Source organism: Zootoca vivipara, chromosome Z, assembly GCF_963506605.1.
Source record: "Zootoca vivipara chromosome Z, rZooViv1.1, whole genome shotgun sequence".
In the NCBI taxonomy this organism is placed as follows: domain Eukaryota; kingdom Metazoa; phylum Chordata; class Lepidosauria; order Squamata; family Lacertidae; genus Zootoca; species Zootoca vivipara.
In genome coordinates, this window is record NC_083294.1 from 14290720 (window position 1) to 14309610 (window position 18891).

Here is an 18891-nt window from a genome sequence, read left to right on the forward strand (position 1 = left end):
GCACAGTGCTGGGGCTGCTGCCGGCTGCTGCCGGCTCCTGCGGTTTCGTGCGCCGCCCGCTGCTGGGTTCCTGGGCTTCACGCGGTGCGGCGCAGCTGGGGCTGCTGCCGGCTGCTGCCGGCTGCTGCCGGGTCCTGCGGCTTCGCGCGCCGCCCGCTGCCGGGTCCTGGGGCCCGTTCAGACGGAGCTCCGCGCGTCGCTGTGCTGGGGCTCCCGCTGTGCTGGGGCTCGCCGCGGCGCGCGCTGCTGCGTTTGCCAGCTGGGTCGGGTAGGTACCGGTACCCCCCCCAACACGTCTTATTTTGGGGGGATGTCTTATATTTTTTTTGCCTTTAAAAGATCGTGCCATGGCTTATTTTAGAGGCACGTCTTATTTTAGGAGAAACACGGTATGTATGTGCTGTGTGAAAAAGTCTTTTCTTTTATCCTTCCTGAATCAGCTGTCCATAAGTTCTAGTGCTGTGAGAGAGGCTGAAAAATGTTTCTCTCTCTCTCTACTTGCTGGGAGCTGAAATGGTCCAGCCGTCTGGGGACTGAAGGCAGAAGGACACTGCTCTGTTTTGAAGGGCTGTAAAGTCAACAGACCCTAAGAGGGGAGAGCAGGAGGGGCCTTGTGTGGTTGTCCATCAATGGTGAGCACCTGGCAGGCAGAGAGGCCACCTGGTCACAGCCTTCTCCGTTAGGGTGAAATGCAGTCTATTTCAATTATAGCAATTAAGTCTAAATCTGGACCTATGCATATAAAAGAGCAGATGCACAGTTTATGAATATATGTGCACCTCTTTCCCAGTGACGCATAAGTGACAGTCCTTGATTCCAGCGAAGTTAATGCAGTATCAGAGCAATACACTCTTGAGTGGCCCCTGGTTATTAAAACTGTTGCTGTCACCCTCTGGATGATTTGCGGCCAGTGCCCGGGGGGGGGGCATTGAGGCCAAATGCTTGAATGCTCAAATGCAGTGCAAGCACCTCCAGGAAGGTCACAACTGATCACTTCCGGGGAGCGGGGAGGATATCCAGACATGTAAATTTTGGAGCTGAATCAGGAGATAAGTCAGCCCTGTAGTCAGGATTCCTGTAGTCTGCCTCCAATAAGTACAGTACTACAATACTGTATTGCCAACCGTCTTGTGGCTTCAACCAGGTGCAACGCTAAACGAAAACAAGTTACAGTGATCCTGAGTGCTTGCATCCTCCCAACGCCTGGCACAGCTTGCAAGAATTTCAAAAGCTTTGTGTCCATTTTGTACCACTGACTAGTTGCCTGAACATGGATAAACTGTGGCCAATCTTAACGATGGTTTGTATGAACAAGATGACTTCAAAACTGTGGTTTACAAGTTGGTTTCTTTTGACAAACCATAGTTAAGACTAACCACTGTTATTTATTTATTTTTTAGAAAAAACTTTATTGTTTAAAAAGAAGTTAGAACAGATTGTCTTCAGTATACAGAATGTTTTCCAATTCAACAAATTCATCTCAAAAGCAAAATTACAGAAAAAAAGTTATGTAAATAATATATAATCAAACACACACACAAAAAATTTATTCGCGACGTGAACGGCTGATGACTGATGTATCTCTTCCTGTCGTATCTTATCTAACCACTGTTATGGTTAGTTTGGGCTGGCATGCTAAAGTGTGTTCAATTTAAAACAGAAAATTCCAATCTCCTATTTGTGGCCATGCCATGGGTGGGCAGACGTGAACCCGTATGTAAAGCCATCTTTTATGAAGAAAATGATATTGGAATCTGATACCCTAGTACTATTCAACCACCATTCCCCAGATTTACCCAGCACAGCCTGTCTCTGAACTATGGAGCCATTGGTTTTGCAATCATAGCTTGGCAGCCTTACCAAACAACATCAATTTCTTTTCTGACCCTGGAATAGAACACTTGAGTATTGAGTTCTTGACCCTTGTCTTTGAAGCTATGAAAGCTTTCCCTTTGTGATCCAGCAATAAAACTAAGTCCTCAGGGATACAGACCCAACTGTAGCACCTTAGCTATTAGCAAAACCGTCACAGCCCCTTCTCCTCCTGATGGCTGTGTTAATCTGCTTGGGACTCCCTGGCTGTGACCAGACATATTTTGATCCTGTTAGACCTTCTTATATGATGTACTGATGGCAAGAGTAAAACGGGTGGCAAATTCCCCTGATTTCAGATTCAGGTTTCTAGCCCACATGGCCATAGAGAAATCAGCTCTGGGGGAGGGAAAATAACAAGTCATACTGAGGGGCCAAGGAACTGTGGCTGTGGTTTTGCGCACCACTTCGGGGTCCGTGCATGGCTGTCTCTGCACCTCTACAAAGGGGGATAATCAGCAAAGAGGCATTTATCAGCAAAGCTGTGCAGGCTACTAATCTCTCAAGGCATTTGTGTAATCAGGCCTTTACATGGACGGTTGCAGAGAGGAGAATGAGAGCGAGGGAGAGCTCTCTGCTAATGCAACTCAAGCCCCTCCAAACCCTCCTCCATCAGTGCTGTGGACAACTGGCCTACTTTGCAGCCTGAGGTCAAAGCAGCTTAATGAAGGAGCTTGCATTATCTCCTGCTCCCATAACCTTCCCTCCTTCCACATGCCCCACTGATGTGGGAGCCAAGAAAAGCTCTCCATTAGCAATCAGCTTTGGGCCCCTTTCCAGCAAAAGTGTCCTTCAGCCGTCAAACTGTTCAGGCCCAAAGCCCCTTTCAAAGGGGCTTAGCGAAGGCAGCTTCTCAAGCGCTCAATGCAGGGATAAAAATTAAGGGTTCTAATTCTAGAAGGTAAGTACTGCTTGGATCAGAGGCGAGCCTGACGAGTGAGCATCACGTCGCAGCCTCCAAACTAGGGCTTGCAAGGTTGGTCGGAGCTGTGGCAGGGCATCTAATGGAGGGCTAGGCAATTCTTCCCAGCCCCAAGGACCATGTTTCCTTCTAAGCAGCCTTCTGGGGGCCACAGACCAGGACTGGGCAGGCCAATAAGCAAAAGTTGCTGGAATGAGTGTCAGTTTACTCACATGCCCCTCTCTATCCTCCATCCAGGCAAGAGGGAAACATTTTCAGAGTTCAGGGACACTGGGCTTGTGATTCTGAAGGTATTTGGTAAGTTAACGGTGCATAGGAAGGGATTTGAGCAGGGCTCTCTCGAAGCTCTACCTAGAGATGCCACTGGGGATTGAACCTGGGACCAGTGGCAGACTTTGGGGCCCCAAATTTCAGCAGCATCCTGCGTAACACCAAAATTCAGCACACCCACCCAACCTCTCTCTTTCCATTCTACAACACAGTTGCAGTACTTCCTGCACTGCTCCTGATGCCCTGCATACTGTGCGACTGAACCCGTCATGCACCCCCCCCCCAAAAAATCTGCCTCTTCTGGTCATGCAAATGGTGCAATCTACCTCTGAGCTATCTCCTTCCCCTAGCCACAATAAACAAGGTTCTAGCCGTTGGTCTGAAGAATAACGCAGCACATAATTCAACTGGTGGAGCTTGCTCCCACAAGAGGCATTGATGGCCATTGACTTAGATGGTTTTAAAAGAGGGTTAGACAAAATCATGGAGGGGGGGGGCAGCTGATGGCTGTTAGCTACAGTGGATATGTTCTGCCTCCACAGTTGGAGACAGCAAAGCTTTCTGAATACCAGTTGTTGGAAACTTAAGGAGGCGAGGGTGCTGCTCTTGTGCTCGGATCCTGCTTCTCTCAGTTTCCCATAGGCATCTGGTTGGCCACTGTGAGGACAGGGTGCTGGACTAGATGGACCATTGGCCTGATCCTGCAAGGATCTTCTTATGTTCTTTAAGTATTGATTGAATTAAGTAGGTACATCTGAAGCTGTCTGATACTGAGTCAGACCATTCATCCATCAAGCTCAGCATAGTCCACACTGACTGGCAACAGCTTTCCAGGATTTCAGGGAAGGGACATTCCTAGCCTCATCTGAGGATGCAGAGGATGGACCCGGAGACCTTTTCGTATGAAGCATGTGCTCCCCCTTTCAAAAGAAAATAATTATCCTGTTGTTTCCCCCCCAAAAAAAACCTTTAAAACAATAAATAAACCCATCCACGTTTTCCTGTCTGTCCAGGTTAGCACACAACCCCAGACTAAGACTGTGGGGAAGCCCAGTTCCTGGCTGCCCCTTAACAATATTCCATTGTGATGCAACAGAAACACATCAGGATTTTGAAGCATATGCTGGCCGCGGCGGTGCTCAACCTCCAGATACTGCAATAATGTAATCATGGGCAGTTTATGCAGCATGAAATTGCCCGAATCTGTTCAGGAAGAATCATCCATAGCAAAAGCGTTTGGTGGGTGGGTTGGGGGGGATGTTTGTGCAGCTCAAGGGAAGAAAACAGGAGAGGGAGGACATCAGTCAGAGAGAATTCTCCCCAAACACATACACACACTCCCCCACAGAACACTACAACTCCCTATCACCCAATGCAATTGACTGTAAATATTCCACACACTTGCAAAATTAACTACAGAAATGGTGGTGGTCCCTGGCTTAGGTGGGTTTTTTGTGTCGTTGTTTTTTTTTTAAGAGAGGTTTGGACAAATGCACAGAGAGTAAGCTTGTCAGAAGCTTCTTTGCTTCTTGGTTTGGAAACAGAGTCCAGCACAGAACGCAATGATGGATAGAATAAGAACATGTGAACCTCCCAACTTCCCTTGATGCCGGTCGGATTCCCCCACTGCTGGTTTTAAGCTAGAAAGCCCCATACTGTTTGGGATCCCTATACCCAAAATACTGCCTTTCCACGTATTTATTCATAAAATTTATAACTGATTGATTGTAAACATAATAAAATGGGGGAGGGGGAGGAAATCTCAAAGCAGGTTACAGAAAGGGTAAAACAAGAAAGGAAAAGTAACAACCACAATACTTTCGAAGGGTGAGGATAACAATAGACTGAAAACAGATTAAAACCCACACCAGCTTTCTAAGCATCTGGACATCTTTGTCTAAACAAAAATGTTTTTAGCCAGTGCTAAAAAAGAATACAAGGAATACAATGAATAGGCAGGGAGTTTCAAAGTGCAGGTGCTGCCATGCTACTTACAAATGCAGGGTGGGTATTACCATATGTGGCACCTGCAAGAGCGCCAGTTCTGCCGAATGAAATGGTCAAGTGGGCATAAATGGGGTAAGGCCATCTTGCAGGTAAATTGGTCCCAAGTTGTTAAGTGCTTAATACAGTATAATTATAACACACTGGTAGCAAAACAGCAGCCAGTGCCAATCTCTCAGCTCAGTTGTGATATGCTGACAATGTCTCAGTCCTGTCAGCAACCAGGTTGCAGCATTCTGCACTAATTCCATCTTTTGGATCAATGCAAGGGAAGCCCCACATAGAACACATGGCAGTAATCCAGTCTTGAAGTAACACATATGAAGAAGGAGAGCTGCTGCCAGTCAGTGTAGACCAGGGGTCCTCAAACTTACCCGGCTTTGGGCCGGTTCCTCTGGCGCCGATCGTGCGGTGGCCGGAGGGCGGGGGAACATGCATGCACAGACGTCATTTCCGGTGCACTTCTGGGTTGGCGCAACACCAGAAATAGCTTGTGCATGTGCGTATGGGAGTGTGTTCCCCCATCCTCCGGCCCGCATGTGCACACAAGCTAAGATGTTGTCTAGGTTTGTCAGGGTTTGCCTATAAGACGCTGTGGTTCAAATGCAACACAGCAGGGCTTCCCTATCACTTGGCACACCATTCACAAATACCAGACTGGGCACCTGAAGGGAGGTCATGTGCCCCACAGCAAGTTTAGTGAGATATAAAACACTGAATCATGAGATAACACATGGCTAAGGGGAGATCTGCTGGCAATGCAAAAGGCAGAATACAGTTCAGAAGTTCTTGGCGCAGAGCATAGTTTAAAAATGGAACTCACTCCCACAGGAAGCAGGGGTGGCCACCAACTTGGATGGCTTTAAAAGAGGATTAGAAAATGCATAGAGGAGGTGGCTGTGCTACTAGCCGCAATGGCTATGCTTAATCTCCACGGGTTGCAGGCATGCTTCTGAAGACTAGATGCAGGAGACCCCAGGAGGGGAGAGGGCTCTTGTGCTCAAATCCTGCTTGCTGGTTTCCCACAGGCATCTGAGTGGCCACTGTGAGAAGAGGAGACTGGACTAGAAGGACCACTGGACTAATCCAGGAGGAGTCATCTTATATTTTTATGTCTGCTTTGCACATTACTTTAAAAAAAACAACAACCCTATAACAGTGTTGGGAAACCTCAGTCCCAGGGACCAAGTGCTTCCCTGGAGACCTCTCGATCCAACCCTTGAGACTCCTGTCGGGCTTTTCCTCATCCTCAGCCATTCCTTCTTTCCATAGGCCATGCTCCATACTACCTATGCTTTGTATCCTTCTTGAGTGTTTTTGCCTGGCTGGAATGTGCCCTTGAACTCTGGCTCATGCCCCTTGCCTCCCTCCCAGCCTGGCTTGTGGCCCCCAGGAAGTTGCCGAGGAGAGAATGCGGCCCTTGGGCTGGAAGAAAGTTCCCTTGGTGATAGCCTAGAATGCGAAAATTAATAGCTGCCATATCTGTAACATAACATTTCTGGTTTCAGTGTCAACCTCCCTATTAATCCTGACAGGAAGCCTCTTCAGAGTCCCTTTCGCTGAACCACTCCAGCATAATTAGCCAATTTAACGGGGTTTTTAGTTTGCATCTCAGCTCTTTCATCTGATAAAGCAGCACCATCGCTCTTCAAACTGGACCGTGAATGGGGGAGGCAGAGACAAAGCTGATGGAGGCTCGCCCCCGCCTCCTCCCCCAATGAACACATACACACACTCTTGTTCTTATTAATCCTGCGCTGATTTCTCCCACCACAGGTCTTCCAGCGGCGTGAGGATGGCTCCGTGAATTTCTTCCGTGGGTGGGAAGCTTACAGGGATGGATTCGGGAAACTGAATGGAGAGCACTGGCTTGGTATGTGCATCTTGGCTTTTATTATCACAGCTTTGGGGAAGAGCACAGAGGTGGTTTTATCTTTATCCCACCTTTTGCACCAAGTTGCTCAAGGTGGTGCACATGATTCTCCTCCTCCTTTTCATCCTATCCTCACAACAACCCTGTGAGGTAGGTTATAGGCTGAGAGGCAGTGACTGGCCCCACCCTGTGAGCTTCATGGCCAAGTGGGGGATTTGAACCCAGGTCTCCCAGGTCCTAGTCCTCATTTAATCCCCACAATAACCTCGTGAGGTAGGTTAGGCAGAGAGACAGTGACTGGCTCACCCAAGATGGTGGTCCTCATTGCCTCCTGTGGGAGTGAGTTCCATAGTTTAACTATGTGCTGCATGGAGAAGGACTTTCTTTCATCTGTCCCAAACTTTCCATCATTCAGCTTCACTTTATACCCATGAGTTCTAGTGTTTTGAGAAAGGAAGAAATGCACACTCTCTCCAGGTCATGCATAATTTTGCAAACTTCTATCATGTTGCCTCTTACTGCTTTTTTTCTCAAAACCAAAAAGTCCCAAAATCTGCAACTACCTGTTCACTTTGGAATTTCCCTGTTATGCCAGCCTTGACCCATTCCTAGATGAGCTGCATGCCAGCGAGCAAAAACCTCTGAATCAAAACCTCTGAAGCAAGAAAAGCTGCTGTTGGCTGTTGTGTCATGTTGTGGGGATGATTTCTACCTAAAGAGCCTGCAGCCTGCAAGTATAACTTAAAATACTGGTAATTAAAGAGAACACCAGGTGTGATGGAGGAGAGGCTTGAAAAAAGGAGAGGAGGAGTCATCATCACTCACTGCGAATGACAACTTTCCCCAAATCACCTCTTAATTGAGAAATGATCAGCAGGACTCCTTCTCCTCACTCAGCACCCACATCTGGAGAGGTGCTTTTGCAAGTCCTAATTGATAGGCAGCAAAATCCCATCTCTCAGCCTCTGAAAGCCCACACTAAAAGCTGCATTGAACAGAGCCTAAGAAGGTTTGGACTGGGAAGTGGGACTAAATTGTGGATAAGGGCCTTGTTGTGTTGGCTGGGCTCTTAGTATCCCATGGCCTCTTCCCCCACCACCTCCAATTGGTGCATGACATGGAGAAAGTGGGTAGTTTTTCTTCCTCTCTCATAACACTGGAACTTGTGGACATGCAATGAAGCTGAGTTTTGGAAGATTCAGGACAGATCAAATTAAGGACTTCTTCCCTTCCTCCCACTGGATGCGGTGATGACCACAAGCTTGTATGGATTTGAAAGAAGAGTAGACAAATTCATGGAGGAGAAGGCTATCAATAGCTACTAGTCATAATGGCTATGTTCTGCCTCCACAGTCAGAGACAGTAATACCAGTTTCTGAATACCACTTGCTTTGGAACCACAGGAGGGGAATGTGCTGCTCTTCTGCTCAAATCCTGCTTGTGGGTTTCCCAATGGGCCACCTGGTTGTTTACTGTGAGAACAGGATGCTGGACTAGGTGGGTCATTGGTCATCTAGTCCAACCCCCCTGCATTGCAGGAATCTCCACTAAAGCATCCATGGCAGGTGACCATCCAACCTCTGCTTAAAAACCTCCAATGAAGTAGAGTCCACAACTTTCTCAGGAAGTAGGTTCCACAGTCGAACAGCTCTTACCATCAGAAAGTTATTTCTGACGTTGTGTCAGAATCTCCTTACTTGTAACTTAAGGGTAACTACCCAGTGCAGAATCTCCACTATCTGCACATCACACATTTTAAAAGGTAAAGGTAAAGGACCCCTTACAGTTAAGTCCAGTTCGCAAATGACTCTGGGGTTGCGGTGCTCATCTCGCTTTACAGGCTGAGGGAGCCGACGTTTGTCTGCAGAAAGTTTTTCTAGGTCATGTGGCCAGCATGACTAAGCCGCTTCTGGCGAACCCGAGCAGCACATGGAAATGCCGTTTATCTTCCTGCCAGAGCGGTACCTACTGTATATTCCTGCGTATAATACTACTTTTTAACCCAGGAAAATCTTCTCAAAAGTCGGGGATCGTCTTATGCACCAGGTCGTATTTCTTATACGGCGAGTATATCCCAAACTCTATATTTTAACTGGGAAAGTTGGGGGTCGTCTTATACGCCCAGGCGTCTTATATGCCGGAATATACGGTATTTTTTTACTTGCACTTTGACATGCTTTTGAACTGCTAGGTTGGCAGGAGCTGGGACAGAGCAGCAGGAGCTCACTCTGTCGCAGGGATTCAAACCGCTGACCTTCCGATCGGCAAGCCCAAGAGGCTCAGTGGTTTAGACCACAATGCCATCCGTGTCCAATCACACTTTTAGGCAGATCTTATTTTTAATGTTTTTGGTAGCCTTAAGAAAGCTGCTTTCTGAAAAAGCTGCACCTTCTTAAGAAGAACGTAGCAAATATAAAATGCATATACAGTGGTACCTCTGGATACGCACTCCTCCGGTTGCGTATCCTTCAGGATGCGAACGCAGCAAACCCGGAAGTATTTTTCTGGCTTTCACCGCATGCGCATACGCAGAAGCTGTCCCTCCGGTTGCGAAAATATCAGGATCCGACTAGAGCTCTGGAACGGATCCCGTCCCTAACCAGAGGTACCACTGTACTGCTTGATTGCAAAAAAAAACCCCAAAGATATTAAACTCTCAAAACGGTATACAAAAAAATAAAACAATGAAATTGTCAGTAACAAAGTACAAAACAGCTATTAAAAAGTCTTCAAAATATGATTATATGAGAAGTTTAAACCAAGATTAAAACATGTGACGATTCTACCGTGTTTCTCATATTATAAGACACGTCTTATATTTATTTTTTCCTCAAAAAAACACACTATGGCTTATTTTCAAGGGATGTCTTATTTTTTTCCTCCTCCTCCTGCCGCGGCCGGCATTGCTGCTTCGCCTATCACTATGTCTTATTTTCGGGGTATGGCTTATATTCCTTGAATGCTTAAAAATCCTGCTGTGGCTTATTTTATGGGTATGTCTTAAAATATGAGAAACAGGGTACATGTCTGGATAGGCTTGCTTAAACAACAACAACAAAATGTTTATAGCCAGTGCTGAAAAGAGTGCAGCAAAGGCACCTGTCTGATGTCAATAGGCAGGGAGTTCCAAAGTTTGTATTTCCTCATTTATAAAATGCAGTATCTGACAAACAGTAATGTATGTATTTAAGAACACATCTATGTCCCACATATAAACTGATTTGAAACTCATTTAATAGGGCTGAAGAGGATCCATGCCTTGACCACGCAAGCCAGCTATGAGCTGCGCATTGATCTAGAGGACTTTGATAATGGCACAGCTTATGCACATTATGGAACATTTTCGGTGGGTTTGTTCTCTGTCGACCCTGAGGAAGATGGCTATCCAGTTACTATTGCTGACTATTCTGGGACAGCAGGTAAGTGCCTGGTGCCTAGGGCAGAGGGGATATATGTGAGTGGGGAAACAGATACGTATGTGCAGTGGATATTTGTGCACTGAGGGTGTGTGTGTGTGTGTGTGTGTGTGTGTGTGTGTGTGTGTGTATAGCTGTGGAAGTTTGGGATATATAACTCTTTGTGGATCACCAGGAAAGAAGGAAGGTAGGCCATTTGCTCTGTGCTCAAAATACCATGCATTATATCCAGAACAGCACCGGTGCTAATAGCATTGGAGCAATCAGGCCTGTCAGAACGGCAAATTTCCACTTCAAAACAGCTGCTCAGAATTGAAACTTCAGGTCAGAAATTGACATTTCACCCTGACAGAAAGAACGTTTAGGTTGGAACGTCCAATTTGCAAGGAAGAATTTAGATCTCAGCTGTCAGGGGCTAACTCAGAAAGCAAATATGTATAGTTTTATTGACGTAAAACAAAACAAAATTTTATTTCAACTGAATTGCAAAACCCTTTCCAAAATCTAGAGCTACAGTTCTGTTCATTCGTTTAGCCTCACCAAAACTTGCACCTTTAGTTTTTCAGCCTCCCATTACTTTGTCCCAGAATGTTGACATTAATACCCCTAGCACAGATCTGGCGCCACCTGCTAGCCACAATGGCTATGCTTTGTCTCCATGGTTGGAGGCAGTAATGCTTCTGAATGCCAGTCGCTGGAAACCTCAGGAATGGAGAGTGTGCTTGTGCCATAATCCTGCTTGTGAGTTTCCTACAAGCATCTGGTTGGCCACTGTGAGGACAGAATGCTGGGCTAGGTGGGCCATTGGCCTCCTCCAGCAAACTCTTCTTATGTTCTTACGGACCTGCTCAGAGCTTTTGGAGCAAATTTCAACAGGCTGTCTGTGGAGTTGGGGTGGCAGCTGTCCCTATCCACCAAGTGGCCCTTTCCAAAGACCTCACCCCACCCTGACAAATGACTCCTTCCCCCTGCAGGCGACTCATTCCTGAAGCACAATGGCATGAAGTTCACTACCAAAGACTTGGACAACGACCACTCAGAGAACAACTGTGCCTCCTTCTACCACGGGGCCTGGTGGTACCGCAATTGCCACACTTCCAACTTGAATGGTCAGTACCTGAAGGGCCACCACAGCTCCTACGCCGATGGCATCGAGTGGTCCTCGTGGACAGGCTGGCAGTACTCCCTCAAGTTCACCGAGATGAAGATCCGGCCTGTCAGAGATGAGAATTAGCTAAGTCCCCCTTCCTACATCACCCTACTTGTTCTCTATCCCCACCCACACCCACACACCCCAGCCCCCCGTAGCTCAGTGTTGTTTTTTGTCTTCTGAGTCTGGGGCAGCAGGACCCGAAAGAGCCCCCTTCCCACCAACCAATGTTTTAATACTTCAAGAGTTCCCCTTGATGTGCACAGCCGGTTCCTGGAAGCAAAGGCACCAGCTCTACCTCTTCCAAAGCAAGGGTCATTTAGTCCACAAGTCTCCCATATAAAACACAGGCAAGAAGGATTTCCCAGCTGCACAATGGAAGCCATCTTACTCACCCCCACCCCACCCCGACGACAACGACGGCTACTTATTATTTTTATTCTTATTATGAAAAAAGAGAGATGCTTTGATAGCCAAAGAACCTGGCCCCTAGAATGTGTGAATCTCTTAGTGGTCCAAGCATATCCAGCACCCCACCCCATAATAGAGATGTAATCATGTTATTTATAACAACAGCCTGATCTTTAGGCAAGGTGAGCTCACATGCAAGGCCAGACTGAGGGAGATGAAATAGACCCATGGCAAGGAAGGAAGGCTTTGTGTCAGTGCCGAGAATGACTGGCAGTGCTTCAAAGCAAAGCCAAAGGAAAATATTGCTTTGCTGTCAGGAAATCATACGTCATGGATTGCACTGAAAAGGACTCCTGGATCATAGAATCGTAGAGTTGGAGGGACTCAAAGAGTAATCTACTCTAGTCCACTGCGAAGCAGGAATCACAACTCAAGAATCCCTGGTGTATTCAACCTCTGTTCATTTGGTGTGAGAGCTTGCCTCGCTGTCACAACCAGGGACGTCAAGAGAATTTTGAAGGAAACAGGAGCAGGAACTGCTGAAACAGTTTGCTTATTCGCCTTCTTGTCTGGAACAGAAATCATTCCAGCGATTATTATCAGTATTTGCCTTTGTTGTTGCTTCCAGTCTGCCGATGATCTGTAACCGATTATGCTAACACACACACCCCGATCTGCACTGCATTTCCTTTGCATTAAATAAATGCGGTGGGATAGTGTAATGACAGCATATGTCACCTGCGTAATTTATTGTGTAAGTTACATTATTTCATCACAGCAGACGAGATGAGTAGTGTTGGTGCAAGACGGAAAGGAGCGGAATGGAAACGGTGTTACATGTGACAGCTACAGGGCAGAACCAAAAGGGATGTCTTCTCACATCTCTAGTCACAACACTTTATTTGTGTTGCTGCATGAAGACTGGAGGGTGCCCCACTGTTCTTATGGACGAAAGGACAAACTAAGCACTAGGGTGAAGGATGGAGTCAGCACCTCAAGGGTAACGCAAACCAAGGACATACAAACCAAGAATGGCCAGCCTTCGGACATAGCTGGACTCCTCTATCTTCTCTCAGCCTAACTAATTGAAAGCCACAGGAATCAGCCACATTTGTTTGAAGCTGGGAGAGAGAGAGGTAACAAGGCAACCACAAGCCCTGAGCCAAAAGATTCTGAGCAGGAAAACACACTGGAGGTTGTGAGAAAGAGCCACAAGCAAGGAGGGGGCTGTGTTTTCAATGGGGCAGAGCTCAGTGGTAAAGCAGAAGATGCAGAAGAACCCATGTTCAATCCCCAGCATCTCTCTCCAGGTAGGGCAGGGAGAGAACCATTGTCTGAAACCTTGGAAAACTGTAAACAATACTGAGCTAGATGGACTAATGGTCTCTCTCAGCATAATGAGGCAGTTCATCAAGAGCGTCCGCAGCTCAGTGCCAGAGTACCTGCTATGCATGCAGAAGGTCCACTGCTCTCTCTTTTTTTTCAGTTGGAGTGTTTTGAAGCACAGTTCTGGCACTTCTCAGGTGGGTACCATTGCAGGCTGACGATCCTCCCACCTGCTTCTTGCTTTTATGTACTTCTGAGAAGCCCAAAGCAAACATTTCAAGTCAAAATGGAAGCTGGTCAGCATGTGTGTGTCTACATTTTTTTTAGAACTATGACTCCACCTAGCTCCTAGCTGTGATTGGTCAAGCTATGGGTGGGGCCAATTCAAATTCCATTTTCCGTGTAGCAGCGGCAGGCTTTAAGCTTTCCAGCCAGGCCTCTACTGTTGCACATGTGTGTGATTCTGCAAGGGCCTTTCCAAGCTGCCCTAGTCACCTGGCTGAATCTAAGAGAACAAGGGAAGCAGGGGTGCATTTATCTGACCTACACCAAAACCAGGGGTGACCTCCAAACCAGCTAGGGAGACAGCTTGCAGTAGCTTTTAGCACATCCGTGGGTTTGTTGTCAAACCGGCAATTGTTCAGGGTTGCCCTGAGTTGCCCAACGACTTAGTGTAACAACTTTGTGGTGAGTTCCAGCACCTATTTTTCTTGCGGGTGGGGCGGGGGAAGCACTGAGAAGGCCTGAGGTTCAATATTTGGCATCCCCAGACAGGGCTGGGTTGACTCCCTATTTGAAACCCTGGAGAACCTCTGCTAGTTAGTTTTGACCGTACTAGGCTAGATGGACCAACCGTCGGACTTTGTATAAGGTAGCAAGCATCCTGTGTTCCTTTGGAGGAATTTGCCCTTTAGTCTCAGTTCTGCAGAAAGCAAAAGGGGGAGGCACCTCTGAAGAATCACATTGCCTTCAGGTGAGGAAGCAGGCTGTGATGCAATAAAGGCGGAATTAATGCATGCCCCAAAATCCAGCAAATCCTGAGCATCCAGTGCTTCCCTGCATGCACGCACATAGGCAAATGAGGCTCACATTTCACATGGTGACTATCAAATTCTCTGTGGTCCATATATCTGGGGGGGGGAGTTATAAATGGGGCAAGCTCAGCCTAGTCATAGAGCATCTTCTTGAGATGCAGAAGGTCCCAGCTTCAGCCCCTGCCATTTCCAGGTAGATCTGGGAGATCTGCCTGAAACCCCTGGAGAACCACGTTCAATCAGGGTAGATAATACCAACCTAGGTGGGCCAATGGTCTGACACAATATAGGACAGCTTCCTATGCTCCCATTTAGCCATGAGGACCAGGATCTTGACAAATGTAAGGCTCTAGTTCAGTAGTAGAGCATCTGAGTGTCATGCAAAAGGTCCCAGGTTCAATCCTTAATGGCATCTTCAGGTAGGGCTTGAAGAGACTCTTGCCTGAAACCCCGGGAGAGCTGCTGCCAGCCAGTGTAGACAATACTGAGCTAGGTGGACCGATGACTTCGTACAAGGCAGCTTCCTCTGTTCCCCAAAGCCTCCCCCAAAGACCATTCGACTGATCGGATTGGCTCTTGATAATCAATAACTGCACTGCCACCCGATTCCAGAATCTGGGATTCCCACTGGCACTAATGGTTGCAAGTGCTTCACACATCATGCTTCTATAAATACAGGACCACTGTCCACATGTCCAAACAGGCACATGGACTGTCACTCGGTGGGAGAGGACCTGCTTTGCATACAGAAGGTCCCAGGTTTGACTACCAGCATCTCCCATTAAAAGTGAATCATGGACAGCAGAGATGAGAATGGCCTATACCTCAAGGTCTTTGGAGAGACTGGCTGCCAGTCAAAATAGCCCATTCTTTGTTAGATGGAGCAATGATCTAACTCAGCTTCACTATCACAACTTCCATGGTCCTGTAGGAAATGCATCATGTGTGAAGCATATGTCTGCCCCAGTGTTCCATCCCACAAAGCAGCCCCAAGGGTGGCCAACAGTCTACTTACCTTCTCTTCTCCTTACCAGGAAAATATGGACTCCACAGCTCCCACATTTGGTGAGGATTGAACTTTCAATAGAATATCAGGATCAGAAAAACAACAACTCGCCCTTTTATTCTTTCTCACTGCCCCCTCTCACTGTCATTCAGCACCTTCATTTCTGTTAACCTGTCTATTGTCAGTTCCCAAAACTGGGAGGAATCCAGAGTCGAGTTTGGGTTGCATTGCATTGCATTGCATTGAGTTGAGTTTGGTTGAGTTTATCTTGGAGGTAGAATGGAAGTTTATATCAGACACTGTTCACCCCTGCGCTTGATACACCAGCTTGGGAAATATTCTAAGGTGGAGAATGTGTGTATGTGTATGAGGCAGCTCCCATATTTTGGGTGGCACTGGAAAAGCTAAGTTCTTGCCTGCTCCCAGCTGAATAGTGGGTATAGACCACATGTCTAGCCTATGATTTTTCTCACCTGGCTTGCTGAGGAACTGATGACTTCCGCCTTCCATCTGTGGTAGAATAAAATGTTGTGCACATCCCAGTCTCATTAGTGGTGAGAGATTTCAGGGTGCTTACAGAGGGTTCAGTTTCCTTGGAATGAAGGTCAACGGAGACTGTGGTGTCTTAATATATGGTTTTACTTCTACATATATACAACCTGAGTTTAGGATGAAGGGTCTCACAGCCTCAACACTCTGACAGATCTGCTTCCCCATTGGGTTTCCAGGGAAACCACTGAGTCACAGCTTTGGGTCTAGCACAAAACAGGCACGCCTCTCTGTCTCCAGCTTCCAGAATCAGCCAAAACTCTGTCTTACACAAAAAACCTCCTTAGCCTGTTCCCCATCCTAGGATTATGAGGCATCCAGCCAGGTGAGGTGGGGAAAAGCCCATCCATATGTCTCTATGGCAGCCTCTTTGGACTGATCCGACCAGTTCACCAGGTTTCTTCTTGTAGATCTTAACCCCACAGTCACGGGGTCACAAGTTTGAAAGGTACCCATGGAGATAATCTAAACTGGCCCCAACCTTATAGCAATAGTGGTGGTTGCCTTGTTCCAGCAGTGTCTATTGCCCAGAAGGCCATGGGCTTGTTTTCCATCAGACAAAAGCTTTGCACCTTTCAAGATTCCCCCAAGCCTCTCATTTCTTCCAATCCCATTAAGGTCTTGCAGAAGCAATCAGAGAGGGCTTATTATCTGTGGGTCACTGATAACTTCAGAAATTGCTTCCCACCTGTCTTCAAGCCCTCCATACCTCAGCTGCTGTTGCATGGCAGAAATCGTGTCTAGGTAGAAAAGCTTGGTGAATATGTATGTCTCTCCTCTCCTCTCCTCTCAGGCTTTCACAGCAAACAACAGAAAACAGGATTGCCAAGGGAGCTTTAAGCAAATGTCACAACCCCAGCTGTGGTGCTTAGTTTGCAAAGCGACTGCAATGGAGGGGGGGCGGCTCATAAGAGAGATGGTTAGCAGAACAAGCTGTTCTCCATCAAGCCCAGATGTTCAAAAATGGGGTGTGTGCCTTAGTTTGCTGTGGCCAATTCCACTCACTTCCAAGCGCTTACGGGACAGATCTGGCAATGGTTTTGCAGCAAAGTCTTTAGCAGTTTGATGCTGAAGGACTGGTAGAGAGAAGAGACGAGATGTGTGTGTGTGTTCTTGGCACTAACAGGGAGGCAAACGGTGGTTTTAAAAGTGGGTTGGAGAAATTCATGGAGGAGAAGGCTATATCAACAACTACCGGTACTAGTCATGCTCCACCTCCACAGATGGAGGCAATAATGCTTCTGAATGCCAGTTGCCAAAAACCTCAGGAGGGGAAAGAGCTCTTGTGAGCTCAAATCCTGTTTGCAGGTTTCCCATTGGGGCATCTAGTTGGCCACTGTGGGAACAGAATGTTGGATTAGATGCAGGCAGGCTCTTTCTTGTGTTCTCCCAGTTGCTGAGAATCACAGGTAGGGAGAATTGTTCAGCTTCTGCTTTTGGGTCTCCCATTGGGGCATCTGCAAGAACAGGATGATGGACAAGATGGACCTCATTTGTCCTCATCCAGCAGGGTTCACCTCATGTTCTGCCCCCTCTGTTGGAGGCTATATGCCTCTGAATACCAGTTGCTGGAGGCACAGGAGGGGACAGTGTTCTTGTGCTCGGGCCTGGCTTGTAGGCTTCCCATTGGGGCATCTAGTTGGCCACTGAGAACAGGAGGCTGACTAAACGGGCCAGCAATTTCTTATGATGGAGCCTGGTTAGATATAGTGGTCCAGGAGATCTCCCATTGTCTCTGCCCTGCAGGAATGGGGGAAAGGATTTTGCTATGAGTTGCTGAGAGAGATTCCTTCTCAAGAGAAATGAATCTGGGGGTTCTTGCAGAGGGGAAAAGAGTTGCAAAGGAAGTGTTCCCTTTCAATAACAGAACATTTCTCAGGTGAGGTAGGTAAGCAGTTCCACACAGCTCTGAACCGCCACCTGAATTTGCCTACGGAAACATTTTGAAGGGTATTGGAACAATCCATGCATGGGCAAAGTTCCCTAGGAATCCCTGGAGAACACAATTGTTCTGCCAGCATTACCTGGCTGGTGTCTTGAGTTTGGCATGAGAGGAGCCAAGATTAAGAACAAACTTCCATGCCTTGGAAAATACCAAACTTGAAAGGGAGCTTTGGGGCAGATCCACACCAGACATTTAAAGCACACAGATAGGGTGTCCTGCTTTGTCTGATTGACGGAGCCAGGCCTGTCGAAACTTATTGGTGGGCAATTAGACTTTGAGGAGTAAGGGAGAGGACAGAGATCCAGATAAACTGTCTGCATGTTAATTTGTACATAGAGATACAAATTGATAAATAATACAATTGGTGACATAATGCATCTTATCTTAGCAGGGTATGGGGAGCCTGTGTCCAGTTAACAGGCACCAAATCCTTAAGGTCTTCAAATTCACTGTGGTATACTTTTGCAGGGAGAGGTTATTAAGGCTGTTAGTATCACAGTCAACTGGGGCTTGAAAAATAGAAAGTGCAGACCATCATCTCTGTGCACTAGAGAATTGGAAGTTGTATGAAAAAAGCATTGTTTGCCTGCTATACAGTCTCTCTTCACTGCTTCTGGCAGTCTTTAAAAAATCTGCAAATGCTGTTTGAGCATAGAATCGTAGAATTGTTGGAATGTACCCCAAGCATCATCTAGCTCAACCTCTTGCAATGCAGGAAGCACAGCTAAAGAATCCCTGACAGGTGCCCCTCCAAGCTCCATCTCCATTAGAAAACCACCAACAAAGGAGACCCCACCACCTTCCAAGGGAGTCTGTTCCAATGTCCAACAGCTGTTACTGTCAGAAGGTCATCCTAACCTTTAATCAGAATCTCCTTTCTTATCATTTTTATTCATTGGTTTGCATCCTACGCTCGGGAGCACCAGAAAACAAGCTTGCTCCATCTTCCATGAGACAGCCCTTGAGTTATTTGAAGATGGCTTTCATATCTCCTCCAAGTCCCCTCTTTTTCAACTCCCTCAACCATTCCTCATAAATCTTACTTTCCAGATCCTTGATCATCTTGGTTGCCCTCCTCTGCACATGTTCCAGCTTGTCAGTATCCTCCTTAAA

At 47.0% G+C, this 18891-nt stretch overlaps 1 protein-coding gene across 1 annotated transcript in view; it reads left to right on the plus strand.

Annotated features, from left to right (window-relative positions):
* Positions 1-11591, plus strand: part of FIBCD1 (fibrinogen C domain containing 1) — a 72325-nt gene extending 60734 nt beyond the window's left edge. The window contains exons 5-7 of the mRNA XM_035113053.2: positions 6845-6941; positions 10181-10360; positions 11332-11591. Of these exons, the coding sequence (XP_034968944.1) occupies positions 6845-6941; positions 10181-10360; positions 11332-11591 (537 nt within the window). The remainder of the gene's footprint in view (positions 1-6844; positions 6942-10180; positions 10361-11331) is intronic.
* The last annotated feature ends 7300 nt before the right edge of the window (positions 11592-18891 follow it).